The sequence below is a fragment of the Cricetulus griseus genome, chromosome 8 (genome assembly GCF_003668045.3).
Source record: "Cricetulus griseus strain 17A/GY chromosome 8, alternate assembly CriGri-PICRH-1.0, whole genome shotgun sequence".
Classification (NCBI taxonomy): Eukaryota; Metazoa; Chordata; class Mammalia; order Rodentia; family Cricetidae; genus Cricetulus; species Cricetulus griseus.
Genome location: NC_048601.1, coordinates 13,166,343 through 13,191,639, shown reverse-complemented (window position 1 = coordinate 13,191,639; position 25,297 = coordinate 13,166,343). Strand labels below are relative to the sequence as shown.

Genomic DNA, 25,297 nt, shown 5'->3' with positions numbered 1-25,297 from the left:
TCCAGATAAGAGACCACTGACTCTTGGAGTGGCCATTTGCATCTACAACAGAAACATAGCTAGCTGTTCTTGACACATGCCCCTCTATCTGATCTTAGAGCTTCTGCCCATAAGTGATCGGTGACTTGCCTGCTATCCCTGCTTGCTTAGGGAGAGACCTTGGGTGTTACCTGAATTTTAGTGCACACTTCCCCTGTAGAAATGAATATCTGCCCACAGAGTTTCCCAATCTATTAGCAAAGGTCTTGGAATGTTTGCTGTGATGCTGACAACATGTGCTCAGCCAATGACATCATCAGGGACTGCACATGTTGAACTTGCTATCTATCTGTGCACGAACATCTGTGAACGTGGACTTGACTTCATACCATAGATTGCAAGTGGAAAGTTGCTTACAAAGCTCAGTTTTGCAAACTGGGCAATGCTGTGAGGAGACTTGGTATTTAGAGTGAACGGTGAAGAGAAACATCCTAAGGTAACAAGAGTAATCACGAGTTCTTGTGTGGAGTTTGCAAATGTGGATTTTTTTATGCTGGTTTTCTATTTTTTTCCAGGTGAGAGGGCAGTCTACCCTACCATTGGCTTTTAACAGTGCTGACCTTTGTCTACACTTACGGGATCTTCAGATCATTCACTCACTAGTGGTTCACTCACTAGACCCTCTCAGGTTGGAATATAGGTCACTGCCTCTGGCTAACTTTTAGCATATGTGGGAAGTCAATGACCACACTATACTGCGGAGACATGTATAACTCCACCTCAGAAAACACACCCATCTATAAGGTAGGCCAGCACTTGGAAGTCCAATTGGTAAAGCAGTAGCTCTCAAGTTTGGACTGTGAATCCCACCAAAGCATGAATGGCATGTTTATTGAACACCGTTTCAAAGTGACCACCCTAGAGGTTCTTATTGAACAGATACAAGGTGAATCTGGCTATTCTAATAAGACCAAGGTAAATAACCACTCTCGAAACATACAATGTCTGAGCCTCATCCTAGGTTTAGTAACTCATCAGGTTAGGTCCAAGCACCTTTCTCTTTTAAGTGCTCGATACACAATTCTCATTAGTACCTAAGATTAAGAATCTGTCCTCTTGGAGATACATTCCAGAATAACTAGAATTATAACAGGAAAAGATTTAGAAGAAGCTGCATATTTCTTAATCCTCTGGCTTTTGTGAAGTTCTGAAGGAGCTATTAAGTTCAATGAAGCTTTCAAAAATATTAAAAGTGCTTCAAACACAGGGCCAGTTTCCCCCTGGTGATGCCAATCTACTTAGGAAATGAGACCCATCTTATAGTAGCTACAGGTGAGAACTGGCCTTCTGTGTCCTTTTTAGTTCAAGTACACTACTCCTAGGAGGGGAGGCTGGGCCCAAGACACAGGTTGTGGAGACTCTGTAACTCAGTCGTAACCCTTCAGCTATGGGAAGCTCCAGTGGACACAACAATCTTCATATACCCCCCGGCAGTCTAATTTTTCTTATTCTTTATTGCCTTTTCCCTCCTATGTCTCCCAGTAAATTGCCCATAACCTCTGGTTTACAAATAGTGTCCAGACACATAATTACCAGCTCTGTTATCAACCTTTCTTTTGAAACATTGCTACACTGACATGCTAATGGCCCCCCAACCTCACAGGAAGTAGGGAGATGACAGATAACAACGGATGTAATGGTTTTGAGTTGTGAAGTGGGGGGGGGGACAGAGATGCAGGAGTCCATGCATCTTACCTCTGCCATCGGCTAGGCACCTGTTGTAACCCACAGGGCTGAAGTATTCAAACACAAAGACAGCCACAGCAGAGACAATAAGCAGCATCACAAACATCATCACCCACACGTCAGCACTGAATGGCTCTGGGAAGGAAAGCAGAACAGTGCTCAGGGTCAAAGCAGAGAACAAACAGCTCATCATCTCCATCATCAACTCTTTTCATACGAGCAAGCCACGGGTGTGCTGTGTGCCCCCAGAGAGCCAAGGTTGGATTTGGAAGAAGATGTAAGATAAATTCAAGCAGCCCCCTTTTACCTGGGCAAGTAAAGACCATTTTTTGAAATGCATGAAGACCCCATCTTGTTTGTGAGCCTTTCTGGGTTTATTGGGGGCAGTTTCTGTCACTATTGCCACCATATTTGGATCTTCCAATGAATGGTGCAATTGGACAACATGGATATGGCATGAGTAAGTGGTACTAAACAGACTTGCTCTATGTCCTCATCAACATGGCCATACCATGAAGGAAACCTTTCCCATTGCTTGCCAGTCTTGTGGACAAATTCGTGACAAATGTAGGTACTACTGTAGAGTCGAATTGGTTTGGTGATACTGTCATACAATGAATGACCATCATCTTCACTTTTGTGTCCACACAATTCTCTTAGTGTCCAGCCTGAGGTCACTTTTCCAGCCTACTTTGTTGTAGTATACCATACTAGACATCATTAAGATATGAGACTATAAGTTAATCAGTTTTTTTTAAAGCCTATCTACATTGACTGTCAATGTCTGCAATAGTGGACATTTCTCAGGTAACAAGGAAACAGGCATTATTTATGAATCACAAAGTAGCTACAATCTGACTTTTATTACTAAGCAGTGGGTTGATGGGCTAAGGCTAAACATGAGAACAAGACTGTCCCATGCATGTTTTCGTTAGTATCTTTCATCATATTTGCTAAATCTATTCCATCTGAGCTAAATTTCTCTGGCTTAGAGAGACCCATAAGCTGAACACTATATTCCAATAAGCCATTTCTATGATGCCTTAGACACCAAAGAATGATGGTAATTCTGTCCCATAATACAGTGGCCCTCAATCGTGTCCCAAAATAGTTCTGGCCTTTTTAGCTGTCACATCACATTGTAAACTCTTAACAAGTGAATTAACATGCTGTTTCTCCCTTCTTCCAAGTCATTAATAAAGATGAAGTTGAGAGAGGAGGAAGCTGGCTGAAAATTAGAAAATATATTTCCCACTCTGGAACCTACTTTTTTTGTTGAACTTCCAATGGGATTATAAAATCCTGGTCACTTGATCAATTTAAAAAATACCTTTAACAAAGTCCCAGAGCCTAACACAGTACTGTGAAATGCAAAGCTTTTGGTGGCAGCTGGGTCTCTAACCTACAGTACATTTTGGTCTGCTTCATCTGATGCAGGAAAACCTCCTCCACCCTGGACTATAATTGGTGAAAATCCTACCCTGGCTTCATGCTTTTCTATGATTGGCCATGAACTGAATGAATGCTTTACATCTGTTATTTCTCCCTGCTCCCACTCCTGCCTCTTCTAGCTTATGGCAACTTTCTGCAAACAAATGTACCAAACATCTTTATTGATCTCTACAATTTATAAAGAACTTCCCCCATGTGCCATTATTTATAATCCTTTCAACGTGCCTTTCACTATTGGGTGGACATATTTATCTTACAGTAAATTAAGCATGAGAGGGCAATGTTCTTTCTACAGTCATGCTCAGAAAGTGGCAGTCAGGTTATGAATCAAGGGCACCCTGAAATGTGGCTTAGCATCCCCCACAATACTATTTGCATAGTTTTCTCTGTCTACCACAATGGCTCCAGGTAGTGGAGTAGACTAGAATGAAGGCTATGATGACTGCCATTCCTGGGATTTATCATAGAAATGCTGGAAAATGCTATGAAGATTGGCTAAGACACTTGAGAAACTTATAGAAAAGATTTATAGAATCTCTAATTCCATTTAGTGGTACATTAATTAAATTAATCCCTCCCAGACAGAGTTTAAATAAAGGCTAGTCACTATCTCTTCTAATATTCTCATTTAAAAAAAATGTTCTTCCCTTTATAGTGACTCTGGCCAGTCCAATGGCTTATAGCTTGTTTATGACCAGTCAAGGCTTCCTGTCTCCTAGTCCCAAATTCTGTTTTCAAGGTGACATTTGATTTTCTAATCCCTGAGTCCACGGCCCCGGGGGAAATATATATGGTACGAGCTCACAAAAGACCTCATCTAATAGAAGTTGTGGCTTTATCTCACCCAGTTTTAAATCATATCTAATGCTTTTTATATTTGAGTGATGCTAGAGAGTGGGCAGATAGAGAGTGGTATTGGGGAAAAGAGAAAGGGGTTAGGAAGAAGAATCAGATGAGATCTGGCTAGCAAAGTCTCAGAAAACTCATGTATAAATAGAAAGTGCTTATGTGTTTATATGTGTGTTAGCCCTAAGCACAATTCTTGAAGATAATTAAAAAATAAATAGGTCTTTCAAAGAGGTGGTGGTTTGAATGAAAATGGTCCCCTTAGACTCATGTATTTGCCCGGTTAGTCCCCAGTTTATAAACTGAAAAGGATTAAGAGATGTGGTCTTGTTGGAGGAGGTGTGTCACTGAGAGTGGGCTTTGAATTTTCAAAATACCATTCCAGGCCCAGTGTCTTTCTCTTTCAACACCTGCTGCCTGTGGATCAGGATGAAGAGCTCTGAGCTACTGCTCCAATGCCATGCCTGTCTGCTTCCTGCCATGACAATAATGGAATAACTCTCTGAATTTGTAAGCAAGACCTCAATCAAAGACTTTCTTTTATATGATTTGCCTTGGTCATGGTGTCTTTCCACACCAACAGGATAGTAACTAAGACACAAGATAGCTATACTTAAAATTTTTATTGCAGAAAGAAGTCAACTGATTGAGATGCCATATTCTGTGGATGAGGAAAATAGAGTCCCAGAATGAAGTAAATTTGCTCAAAGTAAAATGAGCACTAAGTGATGAAAAGGAGGCTATATGGGACCTCTGATGACCATTCTCGTAGTGGTCTCTTGTAGGATAACACACCACCCTAATTTCTGGGTATTCTTAATTTTTGTGTTTAAGAATAAGCAGGTGCCCCCAATGAATTCCCTGTCTGAATTAAACTCTCTCTCTCTCTCTCTCTCTCTCTCTCTCTCTCTCTCTCTCTTGTTTTTCAAGACAGGGTTTCTCTGTATTGCTTTGGAGCCTATCCTGGCACTCGCTCTGGAGACCAGGCTGGCCTCAAACTCACAGAGATCCACCTGCCTCTGCCTCCTGAGTGCTGACATTAAAGGTGTGCGCCACCAATGCCCGGCCTCTGAATTAACCTCTTGATAAACCATGTCCTTCAATTGTTTCTCATTCCAGATACTTGTCCTTGAGTCCAGTCCTGTCATCAACAAACATGTGATTTACCTAAGAAGGCAGAAGGTGACACAGTCCCATTGCTGCGTGACACCATGACACTGATGCCGGTCTCTATGAAGGGCACAGAGAAGTCGACCACCTCTGATCGTTCTTCATTGATAGTTAGTGACCCCACTGCCATGTAGGCTCTCTTCATGACCACCTGAAGAAAACAGTACGATGCCACTGTTAGAATATTATAGCAAGCAGGTGCTCTCTTCATGACCACCTGAAGGAAGCAGTACGATGCCACTGTTAGAACATTATAGCAAAGAGGTGCTCTCTTCATGACCACCTGAAGGAAACAGTATGATGCCACTGTTAGAACATTATAGCAAGCAGGTCTCTACCAAAAGCAAAATTCTCAAGGCTCGGCAGAAACTTGGGCACCATCTCTAGAATAGCATTCACCTCCTCTGTGGGACTGTTGTTGGCCTGGAGCTCACCAATTTAGCTAGACTGGGTGATCACCAAGCCCCAGGAATCCTTCCCAGCACCCATCACTGTATTTGAAATTTTATTTGGATTCTGGGGATCAAACTGAGGTCCTCATGATTATGAAGTAAGCATATTACTGGTTGGTAAGCATATTTCTCCTTCTCTCTAGTTACTATTTTACATACTGTTAAATTCATAAGATAAATGAACAAAATTGAAGCAACATGGAAGTAAAGTGCACAATGGAGATGACTTTGTCAAGACCTTGTCTCCTGATACTGACCTCACCAATCATGCCATTCCAGGTCCCATTGATTTTCTTTCCATGCTTGCCATTGGTCACCAGGTAGAGGTCATAGGTGAACTTCACAGACTTAGAAATTTTCTTAAGGATATCAATACAGAACCCCTTGCAGCATTTTTTGATGTAGCCTGGCTCCTCATCTGTTTTATTCCTGCCCAGTTAAAGAAAACAAAAACACAAACAAACAAAGCAAGGCTTTGTACAAGAAGGAAAAGTCACATTTTCATTAAAAGTTCAATCTCAGCCCCCACCCCTGCCCCCAGAGTACAGGTTTCCTGCATAAGGAAAGAGATCAGACCTAGAACTGTGGTGTTTTCCATTATCTCAGCATCCTGAGCCATATCATGGCAAATTTTTCAATGTTTCCTTGACATGTAACACAGATGAGGAAAATTCATGTATCCTACAGGTTCAGCTTAATGAATTTTTCATTGAGTTCATGGTTTTTAATAAAACCCTGAATTCAGGCACAAAATGCCTACCAGACCTGAGAGACTCTGCACTTGTCCCTTCGAGATGCTTCACTCCCCACCTCATCCCAGAGTATTGTAGCTCTAACATTCGACAGCATAAATCAAGTGGGATTGTTTCAAAACATAGGCCTAATTCTCAAAATGCTGGCTTAGAGAGAACATATTTCCACGCTCAAAGAAGTCCCAGTTGTGGAGGTTAGGCAAGGTCAAAGGAACCATAGCAGTCATTGTCTCAGGCCAGGGTTTTAGATGGAGCCACACATCTGATCAAAGCTCCCACTAATGCCCAAGCCTAAGAGCAGTGGAGAATTTCCCAGAGTGCCTAACTCCAGATCAGCAAAGAGCATTTGTGACCCTCCCCTAGGCCACATAGAACCATCCATCCAAGGAGGCTTCCTACTCAGAGATGATGCGCTTCTGGCAGGGGACTGTATTCCTCATGCAGGTTCCACTGAGAGGGTCCACACTTTCCACAATCACGAACGGCGCCTCCTCCAAGGTCACGATGCTCAGATGGTCATCCTCCTGCTCTTCGGTCTCCGGACACATTCGAGGCCACACATAATATTTCATCTGCAGGGACTTGTCTTTCCATTTCCCCACCTGCACAGAGATGAAAAAAGGACTCAGCCACCACAGACCTCTGTCTCAAACCTCTCCCAGTGTTCTCTGAATTGTCTCCAGAGCCATTGCCCAAAGGCGAACCAATACCAGCACAGCACACAATGGGGAGAATACTTTCTAAAACAGATGCTGTGAAATGTCTGTTCATTCAAGAGAAGCAATCCTTTTATTTACTTACTCTCTCATTCAGCACTGAGTGAGTACCTACAATGGTCTGGGTACCCTCTGAAACCCACAGCTCCTGTATCAAGAGCTGGGAAATTCTTGACTTTCCTGGGTCACATGGCTGTGGGGTTTGTTTGTTTGTTTGTTTTACTCAACTATAATAAGAAACATAATCCTAAGATCAGCAAAGAGTATTAGGAAAAATAAGAGAGTGCCTGTAGCAAATGAGCTAGCTGGATGTGCTCTGAGTTGTAATAGAAGTTCACTGGGGAATTGTTCAGAGAAATATGGATCTCTGATTTACAAGGTTATGTTGTGATTAAGGGATGCAAACACTACTTGCTTGGAGAAGGGTGTGTGTTTGGTTTGGTGACAATTGCATGTGTCAATGCAGAGTTGCACTTGATGGACTAAGAAGACACCCTGGGATAAAACAGATAGCTCTCTCTGTGAGCAGTCTTGTGGGGCCACAAAGACTATGCCACCCATGAAGGAAAAAACCACCTTCATGACTCTAATGTGAAAGAGTGCATTCCCTGAATCAAATATGGCAGATCCTGCTGTCAGTTGCCCTGAGAGATGTGTGGGTTCATTTGCCTTGTGGCAGAGGCCTTCATCCATTGACTTTATGTAGAATCCATACAGTGTTGTTGTTGGGTTCTTGCTGTCTTGGTACCAATGAGTTTAAAGGGAGGGGGGAATAATTTTAATTTTCAAATAACTGAGCATCCTCAGTTGTCACAAGGAAATAAGGTTTCTTTACAGCCTACAGTTTCTTCCATGTAGTTAGGGTGATCCAGTTGAGGTACCAAGCCTATGAAACTCCAGCTATCAGTGAGAAGCAGTGTATGCGTGGATTAACTTCACTTTCAACCAGATAGGCGTGAACTTCTATACTAATGCCAATTCAAACTCCATCTCATCTTAGCCTCCGCTTTTGTCTGCACTTAAGTGTGTTTAGTTCCTCCTCTAGCTCATTCCACAAAGCTGATCACCTTACTCCCATGGATAAAGTAGGTCCCCATAGCCACCACCTTGTTTATTATGTTTTTATAATATGGGCACTGATTTTGTGTCTTAGACTGTCTTGTTTGGCATTTGCCCAGTTTTTCTCTGGCATTAACTCTGCTGCTATCTGTTTTGTTTTTCTCCCCAAGCTATTTGGCTTAATTCTAGGTTCAGAATTAAGCACTGAATCCAATGTTTTCTTCCCTGTATATGTAGAGATGCAGCTTTACCTCTGATGGGATTATGACCTAGTAAGTCCATCATAACCTGAAAATGATGTATTGAACGCACTCTTGATCTACCACATAGCATCAGACCCAAACTGAGACTATAACTACACACACACACACACACACACACACACACACACACACACACACACACACACACACACAGCCCTCATGACGTTGTCATACAGTGACCATTCAAAAATTTCACCAACTTCTCCCTGTCCTTAGCACTGGGCCCAAATATCTCACCTACATGTTCAAGTCCTGTGTGTGAGCCTAGCCTACGTCTATCTAATTAACTTCAGTGCCATGGATTGTGAGACTCAGGAAAGGAAGTATTTGATTTAGGACATTCAACATAGGTCAGCCAGGGACAAATTGTAAGAAAACAGTAGCATTTTCTTTGCTAATAGACTTAATGTATCTGTGGGAGAAGATGCTGTGGAGAGAGCTTTTTGGCAAAGTTTCCCCTGACATCCTTGTGAACAAGATGAACTACAACATGGATTACTGCATACTTTGACAGATTGAGAAATAGTTTAAAAATCTATATCCCAAAAGAAAAGGAAAGATTATTTAATGAATCATTGCCAACAAAGAGAGAGGTCTTTAGTGACATCTCAGGGAACTCTGCTCTTAGAAGTGACCTATATAGTGTTTCAGAGAACAAAACTGATTCTGTGTTCAAGAAATTGCAGACAATGATAACCCAGTGAGGACGGATGATATCACACAAATTGCTGAATCTTTTGGGAGAGATGCAAATTAACTGGATGACGGATTGAACCAAATGGAATAGCATGCAATGTTACTAATTCTGAAACTCTAGCATTCATATTTTTCCCAAAAGCAACTGTTCTGCAAAGAAGATATTTCAATCAATGGCAGTCTATAAAAGCTATTGTAATAAGAGATGATATATTTACAGTGTCTAGCCCATGGGGTGAAAGGAGGGCACAGATGAGCCCCTCTGTGTTCACAACACCCCAGGAGGGAAGCTCAGCTCTGATCCTGTAATTCTACAATCTCCTGGCTCTTATTAAATATGCCATTCTTATTTCCCCAACAGTAAGTTGTTCACAGAATTCTCTCATACACCCTTCCCAGACCAGCAGGACCACGTCTATGTTGCACGTCAACGCAATTCAGCAGGAATTACACACCAATATGCGGCAGGCACCGGGTTGCATGCTAGCAGACAACAGGACCCCATGATGCTTATTGGGGGCGGAAATGTGTCAGGCTTTGAACTCGTCTAATAATCTCATCCATCATCACAGCTAATCTCTGAGACAGCCTCCCCATTGATATCTCAGTCTATAAAAAGATTTGCTAACTTCTAAGATACCAAGCAGGATAAACGAGTGTTGCCTGCAACATCAGGACTTGGGGCCAAGCAGTAGGACTCGAAAAGTTGAGCTCCTACCAAGGCTGATCTCTCAACCTTTTGACAGTGAAAGAGTAAGACACAGGCACATTTTCTAAGGACAGTCCAGAGGGGACAAATTTGACTGACAGTATCAAGTGAGGCTTTGACAACTGTCTCCATGGAAGGTATTGCTTTGGCATTCAGAGTAGAAGTGATCATTTTGGGAAGTCACAGAGACACCTCGTAGAGACAGCCACCATTTTTGAGCTAGACTTTAAAACAAATCATAGCTCCTGAAGTAGAGAGGTCTCCATTCCCTTAACTAGCTTTATTTTCTTCTTTCTAAAGTTCAAACAATTATTATTCTGCAAGCTCGGTCGCTCTCAAGAGGCACCTCAACTGTGCTCATGTCTGCCCTTGGCCTTGCTCAGTGGCATTGGTCAGATATCTTGGACTGAGTGTGGATAGCATAAAACTGTTAAATACTATACAGATCAGGGCTCCCCCTGCCTAGCCTGCCTATGTTACCAGCTCCCGTCTGCACAGAATCACCAGCCATGCTCTAGTTCATGCTAGGTCCTCCTTCTTTAATGGTGGTTTTTGTTTGTTTTGTTTTTTGGAGCTTTGCCAGTGTCCTGTCCTCTTAACCTAAGTCCCAAACATGTTCCAAAGTACTCTAGTGGCCATGCACAAATTTCTAAAACTCACAGGGCCTGGCTTTGCATATCTAGAAAAATGAGTGACTTGCTTTCTGTGTCTCACACATAATCTCACCATCCCATGACACACTCTAGAGGAAGGCTTTCACTGCACTGTCTGCAGATAACGGTCAAGGAAGAAGTAATTTTACCGGCCACTTTTTCAAACAAGGGCAATATCTCAGTTCTTGGTGCAAAAGACTCGCCTGTCTTAGCCATGATTCTTTTTCCCCTTGTTTCTTTAAGGAACAAATTGATGGAGGACTGAAAGGAGAGAACTTTGTAGACAGTTCTCCACATATCAACTCCAATGTTCAGATAGACATTTTAAATTTGTTACTTTCTCTGCTGGGAAGCAAACCCAGGGCTTTGCACATTTTGAGTGATTTGCTCTACCACTGAGCTACACCTTCAACCCCACCTCCCATTCTTTATAGAGCAAAGAATGTTATTTCAAATGATAAACACCTAAAATTAAAAAATAAAGGAATGAATGTAAGTAGAAAGCACGAGGTATGTTTCAAGCAGCTGTTCCTTCAGCTGGAGAGACTTGAAAAATACTACACACAGAAACGGTTGAAAGAGAAGGGAAGGGTGTAAACAGAGAAGCTGGCCTCTGAAAGAACATTTTTGGAGGCTTCTCTAGTGGTCTGAAAAGGTCTCTGTAAAGCCCTGGGAAGGCAGACAGTGGTAACAAATGAGGTTAACTGGAGCTATTTCAGAGAAAACCTGAGGTAAAAAAAAACTGAATGAAGTGCTGTAGTCAAGAATAAAGTATGGTCAGGGAAAATGAAATCTTGAAAAATGCCTATGAGAATGTGTGTAAAGCACTTGTAATTTCTCAGCGGTAAACACTAAACAAACACCATTACTTCAAGCTGCTTTAACAGTGATATCTGTCTATAAAATTTCAGTTATCTTCCAGAATCACAGTTAAAAAGATCTCCTGAGAACCCAGAGCATCTTTCTTAAGTGAGAAAACAAACAAACAAATAACCCACCCGCCCAAAAAAAAAAACCCAGACAAAAAACAAAACAAAAACTACTTTGCTTGGTTTTCTCAGGAACAGACATGGAGCCATTCCATTAGAGTTCTTGGTTTGGCTGCTTCGGTTCCAGCTGAGCCAATCAAGCCCATAGCATGAGGCAGACATGGCTCTTGACATTCCCCTGGCCGAAATTCTAGGGGACCCATCCTATGCTGACCTGAGCCTTCAAAGTCTCCTCTTGCCAACATGTCAAGAGATTTCTGCCATCACTGCCATGAAATGCACATCACTGAGCACCCAGACAAGGCCACGTCCACAGCCACATCACTGGAGGGTGCTCGTCTCTGAAGGTTGGGAGCCTGTCCCTCCAGCATGCAGCAGGACATCAGAGCAGTGTGCTCTACAGTGTCATTGAGGGAAGGGACAGGGGACAGGGCCAGCTCTGCTGGCAGGGCTTTCCTAACACGCATAAGCAAAGGACATGAGTTTCTCTGGGTCACCTCTTTTTGTTGACCCAGAAAGTCACTCTTTAAGTAGATCTCTGCACAAAAGGCCCTCATTAGTCCTCTGTAAGTGTCAAAGGTTATTTTTCAAAAAAAATCAAGGCATTTTCATTTCTTGATTGAAATGACATCTGGATCTCACATGAAACACTTAAGTCTGTGACTATGACTGAGTTTTTAAATGAGCAATTTTAAACTGTAGGTTATCTCTCTGAGAGAGCTTGAGAGACGGGAGGAACCTCTGTAAGGTAGCTGAATTCTGGATTTCCTTCCTTCCCAAAGAGGTGTCAGATTCAGATCCTGAATCTTGCAGCCCCTAGGCAGGCCTGAGACCCTAACAGGGGACATCCAAACTCGGGGAACTCTGATTTAATTCTGCCCCCACCAGCAATACATTTCAACTCTAGGATTTTGAGGGTTTGACACTACAAACGTACTTCATGTTCTTCAGTGCTTTTCTGTATCCAGTCTCAGTGACTTCTATAGACATCTACTTCCTGTATCCATCTGAAATGATACTTCCCGTCAATCACCCAAATCCATCTGTGTATGCACAGGTAAGGGATATACGTGAGGGCACACGTGTACGTGTGCGCGTCGCAGCAGACAATCATGCACGTATTTGTCTACTGCTTGCTGTTTCCACTTCATTATACAAACTTCCTCCAATATAACACACTTCAGAGCTAGTTCTTTGTGTTCTTTGTGTCTGCATATTTTTGTGTGTGCACATGCACAGGTGTGTGAGTGATATGTATGTGTTAAGTGTGTCAGTGTGTGTGTGTGTGTGTGTGTGTGTGTGTGTGTGTGTGTGTGTGTGTGTGTGTGTGTGTATGCCAGATACTGATGTCACATATCTTTTCAGTTACTCTCCACTTTCTGTTTTGAGATATCATCTCTCACTGGGCCTCAGGACTACATGACTAGACTAGGCTGGCTGTCCAGTGACTCCAGGGATCTGCCCATCCCCGCCTCCCCAGGATGGGGTTACAAATGCACAGGGCCACACTCTTCCTTTCATTAGGGTGCTGAACACCTAAATTTAGGTCTTCATGGTGGTGTGGAAAATGCTTTACTGACTGAGCCATCTTCTTATATCCCTTTCATTTTTTATTAAAATAGCAGTGCAGTAGCCCTAATACGAATATGCCTTGATTTATTACACCATATCTCTATAGATAAATATTTAGGATATTTAATACACACACACACACACACACACACACACACACACACACACACACACACACCTGCAGTATTTTTAAAGTATCTACTTCCAGCAGTGAAAAAGCAGACTATGAACACACATTTTCCTTTTTTTCCTTTGCTAATATTCTAGATGTTGCTAGAACACCGAAGTTTGCAGCAATCAACACTGTTATCAACAGAGGCTGAAAGTGTCCCCTTCACTCAGTTGCCACCAACATCAGCTTTTGCTCACTCTGAAATGCCGGTCACTCTGAGGAATGGTCTCTGACTCCTGGAGTTTTCATCCCCTCACCTCACACGGAGCACCTGTTAGACATCTGGATTAGCCTCTTCACCCTCTGGCCACACCCTTCCCCATTTCCCACTACTCCTTATCAACTCGTAGGGGACAGTCCTGGTGTACTCTAACAGGTCTTTTATCCCTCTGCCATTCAGGAACTGCTGCTGCCCATCTCAAATTTGTCTTTGCACTTTTGCCTATGCCACAGAATTCCATTTTTCTTCTTTTTGAAATAAAATCTGTGTGTGTGTGTGTGTGTGTGTGTGTGTGTGTGTGTGTGTGTGTGTCCCTCCCCCTCTCCCTGCACCTCTCTCTCACACCTCACTATGTAGCTTGGGGGTTCCTGGAACTAGAAATCAACCTCTGAGGTGCTAGCATTGCAGGTGTGGCCATTGGACCTGCCTCTAGAACTGTTTGTAGAATAATGTCTTTGGGCATTGTTGCTCTCTCTCTCTCTCTCTCTCTCTCTCTCTCTCTCTGTGTGTGTGTGTGTGTGTATGTGTGTGTGTGTGTGTGTGTGTCTTTCCCCCCCATCTCTCCCCCCTCTCCCTCCTCTCTCTGTGTTTTTTTGAAACAGGGTTTCATGTAACTCAGGCTGGCTTCGAACTTCTGATAACCCCACTGATACTTTCTCCAGGGCTAGGATGACAGGCATGTGCCACCATACCCAACAAGGTGATCCATTTTTATTTCTTGAAGACTACTTCCCTGCCTTTACATATAGTGTTTTTAAGCCTGTGTATATAACAGAGATGGGATCTGCCGTTTGCTATCATGCAGTCTTCCCCCTGCTAAGTCCCTTTGCCAGCAAGAGAACTCTGCCCTTCCGTGTTTCTAGGGGTTTAATCTCTTCCCTGCCCATATCCAGCATCACCACTTCTATAATTCACCCCAGAACAAGAAAAGGGGGTTGGGGTGGCTGCTGTTTTTAATCTTCCACAGCAGGTTTTGTGAGTCAGCCCCTGCCTCCGGATAGCCAATATAAGGTGAGATTTACTCTGATGTGCAAGTTCGTGTTTAAGGGTAGGCATTTCAGTGCTTCTGGGCTGGGATGGCTCTATTGTTTCCTTTTTCTTGTCTTGTGTACTGCCCCATACTTATTTATTGTCAGTCAGTTACTGACTCATGGATTAGCATGGCAGACCCTCCACAGAGTCTCCAGTAGACCACACTCTAGTGTCCTTGCATGAAAAGGACAGTGCCTCACGGATATCTCTCCCCTCTTCTCTTCTTCAGCCTTTTCTGACCTTAGCACACCCAGTTGCATGGGGACCACTGTAAACACAGTAGCAGATTCTGCTGCAGTGAGCATCTAACAAGGCCACCGGCACAGCTTGACGAGCCTTCTCCCCATCATTTGCATATCCAGTCCTGTCTAGGTTTAGGAATCTAGACTTTGAAAAATGTGTTTGAAAATAATTTCCATATTTGTATTTAATCCATGACTGCCTTTGGCCCGTTATTGCTTTGTCATTTACTAAGCTGGGACCTGGCAGCTCTGGGCTCACAATCAGAAGGGAGACATACTGGGCCACTCCTGCCCAGACCTCAGTTGCCATCTCTGACTTCAGATGCTGATGCTGCCTCTCCAAGAGAGCCCCCGGCTCCCAGCTGTGCACAGCCCACTGTTGCTGTGATCCTTGTCTCCTCTGGAATCCTGGAGGATGGGGGTGGAGTAGGAGCAGGTACCAGTAACAAAAGTCGTTGATTCCTGAACACCAGGCGGCAATTGTGGTCATGGCACACACGGACACCAGAAACTGTGATCATATCGGAATAATTGCCACTGTCAGAGTTCCAGCTTGGTGCCAGCCAGCTCCCTTGGTGTCATGTCAATTCACTGTCGCCCTAGAGACAGTCATTGTTACATGGCCAGTTCCTCAAAATATAGACTGAAAAACTTGCTGTTCATTGAAGTATCAATTGTGTGTTTATATGTGTGTGTGTGTGTGTTGTATGCATGGGAGTTTTCACACTTACATGTGTGGTTGCACATGTGCATGGGTCAGGGTTTGGTATTGTCATGAGTCACTCTCCACCTTATACATTGAGGCTCTTGCTGAATAACTGAGCTAGCTTGTCTAGCCAGCCACCTTGCCTCCCTCAAGCTGGGATGGCAGGCAAACATCACACCCATCTGGCTTTCCCATGAATTCTGAGGACTGAAACTCAGGTCTTCATACTTGGCATGGCAAGCTTTAACAACTGCTGAGCCACCTCTCAGCCCTGTCACCAAGACTTTTATCCCTAATCAGTCTGACTGTAGAAACCTTATGTCTTCCAATGGGCCATGATTCCCTAAGAACATTCTTAACTTTTCTACAAAGTAGAAGTTTATTTCAGCCCCACTGACTTCCACCCTCACACCAGCCGTGGTGGTTGTGTGAAAAGGATCATGGCAAGTGGCAACTCAAGTTCTTGGTTGGGTCACACAGGTATAACGGTAGCAGGTGGTAAGGACTGACATGCTGTGTGACCCTTGGTGAGTTATTGAATTTCTCTGTGCCACTCATTAGGTTTTGCAAGTATTTGATCACTTTTTTCCTCAGCCTCCACCTTCTCCTAATTATTGTTATTAAAAAAAATAACAACCCTCTAAATTCACCCAGCTGCTTCCTAGAAAAATAATTTTGGTTTTCAAGTGGCAAGGGGAAAACAAACTCTAATACCCCAAGGTTACAACTGTTTTGCAATGCCAAGGTAACTTCCCACAATTCTTCTGGCTTTATTCCATACTCTTATTGAAGCAAATAAAAGCAGAGTCACAGGACAGAAGTGTGACCAGCCTTTTTGGCTTTGAGTCTTGTGGATACCATTGGCTGGATATTATTACCTCATTATCCTCTTCCCCGGGGAAAATGGATATCTTACAAAAGACTTTAATCCCTTTATTTACTGAGCATTCTGTAAATAGTTTGCTAAACAGGCTCAAAGAGGCTGAGGGGACACAGATTCCTTCCAGGTCCAAGGCCTCTTGAGCTCCAGTGCCTCACTTCACCATCTTTGGAAACCCAATCTTCAGATCCCCTTCTGGAAAGTAGTGGAGCTAAGGACAGCACTCAGTTCAACCTTCTCCACTGGTATGTTTCCGTCCAAGGCCCCTGTCTCACACCTAAGTTCATCCCAATCCATCTTGTAGGACATGCAGGATACACTAAGGGACCTCTCAATCTATGCACTGACATTCTGGGCATCCATTCTCTGCTGTAGAATGCCACTATATGGGTTCAGAGGCACCATCCAAGGCTGCCTCTGGCATGATGGATGGGCCTTGGGGTGCTGGTTGAGTGTGCTTTGGGAACTAGGCTATAGGCTTCAGTCACTGATACTATTTGTCATTGGGTCTCCTTGTCAGTACTCTCCACCTTTCTCCCCAAGTGACAGCTGTAAAGGAGAATAGAGGTGTGTAGTGTCAGAACTCTATGAACTGTTCCTGCACCACCTTGGCAAGGGGTTCCCTCAAATTTATGTCTATATATAAAAATGGGACAGGTGCAAGCGCATCTGTACTCCTTCACTCCCCTTCATTCTGAATAGTTATGTGGGTTAGGGGCAGAGGCTATGGAGTCAGAATAGCCCGATTAGAATCCTGGTTCTGTCATGGCTAACTTTAGGAAAGCGACCTGAAGTTTCAGATTCTGCGTTGTGATTAACTGCCATTTGCCTGCCATTAAGCCAACACCTGCCTCTCTCCTGTAACCCTCTCTATCTTCTCCTTTTATCCAAGGTAATTTTTCCTTGTGGACTGTTCTTTTGTCAATTCTAGCCACAGGACCCTGTGACAGCCCTTATATTATCACATATCCAGGAATACTCTAAACCCACTATACAGGAGTGGTTGAGAGGTGAGGCACCTGACCGGGTAGATGGGTTCTTTTGAATTGGGGGCTTTAGAAACGAGAAGAGTGTTCTCTGTGTCACTTTGACAAAAGCTCTGGAAGCGGGGAACAGCCATGCTGTACTGACTGGAGAAACTATCCACCTACCCTATGGAGAGAAAGAAGAAGCCAGTGGCCACAAAAGGCAAACCCAAGAGAGAAGGGAACAAGATAAGTGACAGAATGGAAGCCTCCTCTCCCCATTCTGGTCTGGTGATATTCTCTTGTAGCTATGATTCCCATTGGAAGCTGAAGATGCATCCTCTACCTGGCCGGGGCCTTGAGACAGTGGCTTATTTAGAGTCTACACAGAGCCAGCATGTGCAGTTCCTTCTATTGACCCAGAGGTCAAACCCCTCTGCCAGGTCTAGCTGTTTGCAGTCTTTCCATATTCCTTTCTCCATGATACTTATTCCAAAAACCCTTCCCTGAGACCAAAACCTCACAATCAGAAGGTTCCTGTAAGACCCTGTGATGCCTACTTTTTATTGTCAACTCAGCACCGTCTAAGGGGATCTGGGAAGAGTAACCTCAACTGAAGGTTTGCCTGGATCAGGTTGGCTTGGGTGGTCATGTCTGTGAGGAGCAGTTTCAATCACTGGTTGGTGTAGGGAGACCTAGCCCACTGGGAAGGTTACAGTTCCTTGGGTAGATGGTCCGGGGCTGTGTAAAAATGCTAGCAAGGAGTAAGCCAGGAAGCATCACTTCTCTGTGGATTCTGCCCCAGATTCCTGCCTTGAGTGCCTGCTCTGATTTCTCCTAGTGATGGATTATGGCCTGGGAGCTGCTATGGTCAAGGCATTTATCATAAGAACAGAAAAGCAAACTAGACCAGACCCCTGCCTAAGGGTTTCTGAGCCAAAGAATTGGCAACAACAGGGCTTGAGCTTAGGCAGTGTGATACCAAAGTCTTTGATTTTTGCTTTTCCTCCTTGCCACATCAACAGTCAGCTAGACACATAGAGTTCCAAGACCAGCATAAACTGTACAATAATGATGCCCCGTGTGTGGCCTTGAGCTCATCTGCCCTGTTCTCTGTAGTAGCTACAATGTACCTGGGACCTGTTGGAGCACTGGATGTCCTAGGTATATGAAACAACAGGAGGATGAATTGCACCAATGAGAAACAGTGCTGCCATGCAGAAGGCACTGAGTCCCACCCACTATCTCCCAAGACCGCATAGAGCCAGAGGTGATTTTCCTGTATTTCAAAGGATATTGACTCCCAACCTGTTCTGCCTGTGGCTTCCTGGTCTATCTCATTACACCCTCCTTCAAGTGCTCCTGTGAATTGCAAATGCTTTCAGTGTCTTTAAAGAAAACATTACTTAAAAATATGCAGAATCCCGTCCATTGATCTCAGCCACATTAGACCAGCAGGACTTCCAAGTGTGTCTCCAGACACTAATGGAAAGTGAGGCAAATTGTCTCACACTTAATAAGCTGACCAAACCAGCAAAATCAGCTCCTCATGCAAAATTTCCAGAGCTGGAAAAATCTAGCTAGACCTGAGCAGGACCACCTTGCCACGTAAGTCTGCAGAGAGCTGTTTGCATCATTGCAGGGTGCTCCTGTGCAAGGGTCAAACAAAGTCATGGGTTGGGGGGTTCTGATGAAGAGACATTTTGTGTAAGCATAATGACAGTTTTCCAGGCCACACATCTGAATTTAAACTCTGATAATTATGAATGTGTTTTGTGAGGCAGTGAATGACTTCATTGCAAGCATGATCATACAGGAAATGCACCTCAGAAGGGTGTGAGAATATGTGAAAACATGCAAGGCCTATGCATGACAAAGACACGTGGAATTACTGAGGGACCAGTGGAGTTCAATGGAAGAGGTCAAAGTTGTCAAGGATGCCTGCAAGACCATAGATGTGGCGTGGATGGAAGAGAATATTTAAAGAGCTATCCGTGTGCATACAGGAAGGTATTCACTCTTCCTCCCAGTTACCTTGCCCAAAACAGTTCAAAACAGTTCAAAGGGCTGGTGAGATGGCTTAATGGCTAGAAGCATCCACACAGTAGAAGGAGAGAACTGACTCTCAGAGGTTGTCCTCTGACTTATAAATGTGCTCGATGGCACAAACCCCATCTCCCATGCATAAACATGCAGAATAAATTAATAAGTAAATGGTAAATGTAAAGAAGTTCAAAATCCATGGTGCACCACCTCCCTTGTCAGTTTAAGGGTTGAGAGTACTTATTAATTATGTACAAAATAGCTCTGCTCAGATGCTCTGGACCATACTAGGCTAAACTGAGATTCCAACACCCCAGCCCCCAGCCCTGAAATGCCTCCCCCACCAGCTTTGGAAGGCAGAAATGGTAAAAATGGATCCCACGCTAGACCCATTCTCTCACCCTCTGCTTCCTGCCTGGTTTTCTACTTTACATCTTCTTTCCCCACCTCTAGCCTTATCTTCCTCTGCTTCATTCTCCATTTGGGTCCCAAAGTGGTCCCTCTAAAAGGCAGACTTTACCCACCCATAGCTTTCTCCTCGGCCATCAATGCCTTGTCCTTCACTTTCATCTAACCTCCTTGGGAAAGTATGCATTTCTTCCTTATCTTTGCTCTTTTCTCTTCCCCCTCCCTTTCTCCTCTTCCTGTCTACCCCCCACCCCACTCCTGCCTTGGTTTCTTTTTCACTTACAGCTTCCCCGCACCCCTGGCCTGCATGTATCATCTGATAGCAGCACTCTCTGCTTTCACTGGCCAGAATGTCTTTCTTCGGCTGAGCTGCTCTACCCTGGTCCCGTAGTGCTCTGGATGACATTCACTCCACTCTCAGGACTCAGTTATACAGTCACCCAGAAGCCTTTGCTTATCCCAGTGCTGGGTTGGACTTGAGCTGGAGACCCTCTTCTTTGGCACTTTCAGAATTCCTTGTGTGTCTCAATACCCAAACCAGCAAAGAGCATCACTGTCACCTGGTCTCCTCCAGATGACTATGGGATGCTGGCAAGACTGATTTAATCTTCTTATATCCCTAATACCTGGCATGGGGAGAGAAGAATCCCACTGAATAAATATCAGCTAAACAAGTGAGCTAACATCATTTCCAAAAGGGAACTTTCTTCTGATACTTTCACATACCTTTGTCACATTGACTTTGGATTTAGTTTTGTAACTTGCTTGGCTGAAAGGGTATCAAGAAGCTGTGACATGTGTGAAGATTTGATGAGCAATGGTGAAACAGGATTTGTCCTCATAGAATGTTGCTAACAGGGCTGAGCACTTGGTGACCCCCTTTTGAGGATGAGCAAACAGCAGGGCATGGGGATGGGGCTTCTGAGATCCAGTGTTAACATCAGTGAAGCCATTTTGATTATTCAGACTTGGTTACCTGTCACGTGACTAAGTGGATGTGTGAGGCCATGTGAGACTGTTCCAGGGACCACATAGCTAATCCCAATTCAAACCAACTGCCTGCTTAAAGGAAGCAGAATGGGGAAATGGCGGTTATCTCAAGGCATCAAAATTCTGGGTAGGGACCAAGTAGCAGAAATTGATTGAAATCTATCATCTGGGGAAAGGCTATATCTACCATGCAGAACCAAGAAATGAGAAGAGGGGTTGGAGAGAAGGCTTGTTCATCAAAATGTTGGCCTCACAAAAGAGAGTCTGAGTTCCATGCCCACCTTTAAAGGGCAGGGCAGGGTGGCGCACACTTGGAATAGCAGTGCTGCAAAGTGAGACAAGTAGATCCTCAGGGCTTATGAGCCAGACAGTGAGGCACAGACCAGTGAGAGACCCCCATCTCAATCAAACATGAACCGTGCCTGCAGAACAGCGCCAACATTGTCCTGTGTCCTCCAAATGCAAATGCCCAGGTGTGCACACATGTTTGTAACACACACATGCAAGAGAAGAGGCAAAAGAGAGGAGAACTAAAAGAGAAAAATAGCAAGAAGTTCTTACAGTAGCATTTGTCACTGTAAGTACAACGTTGATGTCAATCTGTTTTTTAACTGTAGTCTGTTGAAACAGTCCTAGCCACACCATAGGAAGCTCTGGAGTCAGTCCCACCTCTAACCACTCAAGAGCCCCATGACTGTGACAGCTATAACCTCTGGGACTCCCGGATGCTGATCGTCCAACGGGAGATTGTAACATCTATAAGTATACACATGCATCTTTCTTATCTCTCTTCTACTAACCTCACAAAACGGTTAAAAGAATTGGTCATATATCGGACTGCAGAAGCGTTACATGCTAATGGTACCAGAGTTGGTTAATAACTTAGAGTTCCAGCACTTGCTGATAACACACTCATCATGCAGCCAAAGCAGGTGCTCCAGGAAGGGGGCTGAGCTGCACGCTACTTCTCGTTCCCATCAGGGATGTGGTGCTAACAGGTGTTTCGACACCATGAGCATCACTGATGAGCATTGATTTCCTTAACGAGGTGCTATTTTAGGCAGCTCCAGTACCTGTCCTCCTACCCCACTCCCAGGGTTTAGCACCTAGTTTCACATTCCATTGAAGGTCAGGGGAAACCTGGTCTCCAAGGAAAACCTCAAGACCCAGGAGTATGAAGACATGACCAAGCTCCACCCTTGGCTAGCCCTGGGGCCTAGTTCATTCCCTTTACAGAGACTGGTTCTCTCTGGAATGTGTAAAGGTGACAACAGTGGCCACATTATCAACAAAATGTTGGAGAGACGCCAAGGTAGCAATGTAAGCAGAAGTAGCTTGAAGTTAGCCATCCCCCTCCTCCCTGCCCAAAGGCATAGATACTGTGGGTGCTCCCTGAGAAAAGCATGCTTAGCACACAGAGAGTGTCACCAACGTTCCAGGTATTGGGTAAATGGGAGGGGTTTGCAGGAGGGAAAGGGGGAAACTGATATTTTGAGATTCGAGGCAATTTTCCTGCAGCTACATAATTAATAAATGGCTTAATTGAATCCTTGCTGACCTCCTTCCAATCCTAGACTTGCCCAGTGCTGGGCAGCCTCCAAGAGAACTGTCCAGAGCCTGTAGGAGAGTAGAATTATTGGCTAGGTAGTTTGCCATTAAGTAGGGTCACCAGCTTGTAGCTAAAGAAACAGATGATCAAAAAAGTGCTAGGGGAGAAAATGTCTGTTTACAAACACGGCTTAATTAATTAGTCAACTCCGAGCAGGCGGAAGAGGCAGCTTTCCAGATGTCTGACGTGGAGAAATAATTAACAGAGAGACACCAGTCCCCAGGCCTTGGGTTCATGTCCAGACCACATGGTGGAATTAAATTACTAAATTGCCTCAGCACCCCTCACCTTAAAACTAAATTGTCCCTCAACTTAACTAAAGCTGGTAGACTGAAAAAAATTCATTGAAAATGACAACCGAATTGAAAAGGCTCAACCAATGTAAAGCTTTAATCAAAGCTCTAAAAGGAAGGCAGAGGGGTTTCTAGTGCTTCTACTTTAATGTTAGAAGGTTCTAGAATAAAAGTAAGGTGAGGTTAGCTTGAGCTCCCCGGATAAAATTCCATGTCTAGCCTTACTGCTGTGGTTTGAATATGAAATATCTCCCACAGATTTATGTGTTGAATCACTTGTCCTAAGTTGGCATTGATATTTTGGGAGACCCGGGGAGCTGTAGATGATGGAGACTAGCTTAAGGAATTAGATCACAGGGGTGGGTCCTTGGAGGCTGAGTTTTGTCTCGGGTTTCTGTCCTTCCCTGCTATGGTTTGAAAATTAAATGTCCCTCCACAGACTCAACGTATTTGAACCTGATCCCCAGTTGGTGACAGATTCTATAGAAGTGAGTACAATCTTTAGGGGGCAGGGCCTAGATGAAGTGAGTCACTGGGGACCGGTGGGGGGTGGGGGCTTTGAGCAGTTACAGACTAGCCTTGGCTTTGGACTGAGCTCTCCGTTTTCCCTCCTGTACAATGTGAGCAAGAGTTCCCATGCTCCCTCCATCATGGATAAAAGGCACTCACACCGCAATGAGTGCTGCCATGCCTTCCCTGCCAGGAAACCACGAGCTGAAATGAGTCCTTCATCCTTGGAGGTGCTTCTGTCAGCTATCTCATCAAAGTGAGGAGAAAAGCAATTAAAAAATGCCCTCTCTGATTTCTGTCTTCCTGAAGCCAATCACTCCTCCTTTCTGGCTTCTGGCCGCCATGATGTTCTCCATCAACATGGGTCTAGAGTCATAGCTGTAGGCCATGGCTTGACATTTCCGCACCCATAAACAGATAAAGCCTCACTTCCTTAAGTCATGTCCGGTATATTGTCACTGCAATGCAAGAAAGTGACTACTGAGGTAAGCAAGAGGAGAAACTCAGGTGAACACTGTAACCCCTTTGGGGAAGAGCCATGGCCATGCTTGTGTAATCTTTCAAGAGGCAACCCTAGTGTTCTAGGGAAAGTGAGGCATCCAGATGCCTCAATTTTCAACATCACTTTGTATAAGATAAAGAATTTCTCAGGAAGGAGACAGAAATCCTCTTGTCTGTGTCACTTATGAGTAGAAAGTACATGTGAGTCTGTAGAAATCACCGCAAAAATGGGGCTGGGCTGGTCCTGCAGAGTGAATGAGATGGAGGCAGTCTCCCATCTGTGTGAGTTAGTGAGTGAGTTGCTTTCCAGGAATGCTTCGGCTTCCACGGTTAGCATTTACTGGGGGCTTCTAAAAGGGTTCTTAGTTGTTTATCCTTTTGCTAGTTAATCTCCATGTATTCTGCAGTTTGTTTGGGTCTCATCTTCTGTCTAATTAAGCAGAGGGAGTTAATGGAGTATGAAGTGACTCTGTGCCACACAGTAAATAGAATATTATGCATGTCGGGAGGGTGGGGAGCACACAAGAGTCTGGGGGGGGATGGAGGGTTGGGGCTGGTGAAAGGGAAATTGGACAAGGTGGTGTTCAAGGGAGAGGGAGGGCCTGGCATGCCTGTTGACTGTTTGATGTGGCTCAGACAGCAATGTAGAGAATGCCAGGCCTGTATCAGAATCACTCATTCACCGTTAAAATTCCTATTTTTTCCTACTTTAACCCAGAACAGCTGTAATGGGATTTCTAAGCAGGATGTAATCTAAACAACAGTCTCATCCTGTGGGTACCAGAAGTAAGAGCGCTCATCTATAGAAAGTTCTTCATTTTACTGCTGGGAAATAAGGGAATACATCATGATTCAAAATCTAAAATGACCTCAAATCTATGCCGTGGCATGGTTTTTGGATAAAGGGTACTCAGCCTCTCTGCTGGACGAAAGCAAGGGGAGAGGCAGAGAGAGGCAGGGAGAGGCAGGGAGCGGCTGATTAAGGCTTCTGTGTTCCCAATCATCCACAGCTTCAACCTGTCTTGAGGAGAAAGGAGACACCACTTCTGGGAGCCTTCACCTTAGAAAGCCATGGCTTTTGCAAGTTTGCAGATTTCTTCATCAATGGGGAGTGAGGCTGAACGGTTCAGACCAGTGGCTTTCAAAGTGCGACTCCCAAACTACCCCTACCAACTACTATCACCACCCCCACCCCCACCCCCACCTCCTCTTGGGCATTTTCTAGAAATGGAAACAACCAGACTTGGCTCCAGATGTGCTCAATTAGCAGTCATGGGGGTGGAACCCACATCTGAGTTTCAACCAGCTTCACAAATGCTAATTTTTTAAAAGATTTATTTATTTATTTATTTATTTATTTATTTATTTATTTATTTATTTATCATGTATACAGTGCGTGCCAGAAGAGGGCACCAGATCACATTACAAATGGTTGTGAGCCACCATGTGGTTGCTGGGAATTGAACTCCGGACCTCTGGAAGAACAGTCAGTGCTCTTAACCCCTGAGCCATCTCTCCAGCCCGTACAAATGCTAATTTTTGAGAACAATCGGTTTATTCAATTATTCTTTAAAAGTGAATTGATGGAGGAAAGAGTGTGTGTGTATGAGAGAGAGAGTATGTGTGTGGTGTGTGTGAAAGTGTGTGTGTGAGTGTGTGTATGTGTGTGGTG

The 25,297-nt window shown here is 44.1% G+C and overlaps 1 protein-coding gene across 1 annotated transcript in view; it reads right to left on the bottom strand.

Annotated features, from left to right (window-relative positions):
• The window catches only part of Grin2b (glutamate ionotropic receptor NMDA type subunit 2B), a 308,494-nt gene that overhangs the window by 41,584 nt on the left and 241,613 nt on the right, over positions 1–25,297 (bottom strand). Inside the window, exons 4-7 of the mRNA XM_035448863.1 lie at positions 6,797–6,999; positions 5,903–6,074; positions 5,191–5,344; positions 1,735–1,860 (exon numbers count right to left, since the gene is read on the bottom strand). Coding sequence (XP_035304754.1) covers positions 1,735–1,860; positions 5,191–5,344; positions 5,903–6,074; positions 6,797–6,999 — 655 coding nt within the window. The remainder of the gene's footprint in view (positions 1–1,734; positions 1,861–5,190; positions 5,345–5,902; positions 6,075–6,796; positions 7,000–25,297) is intronic.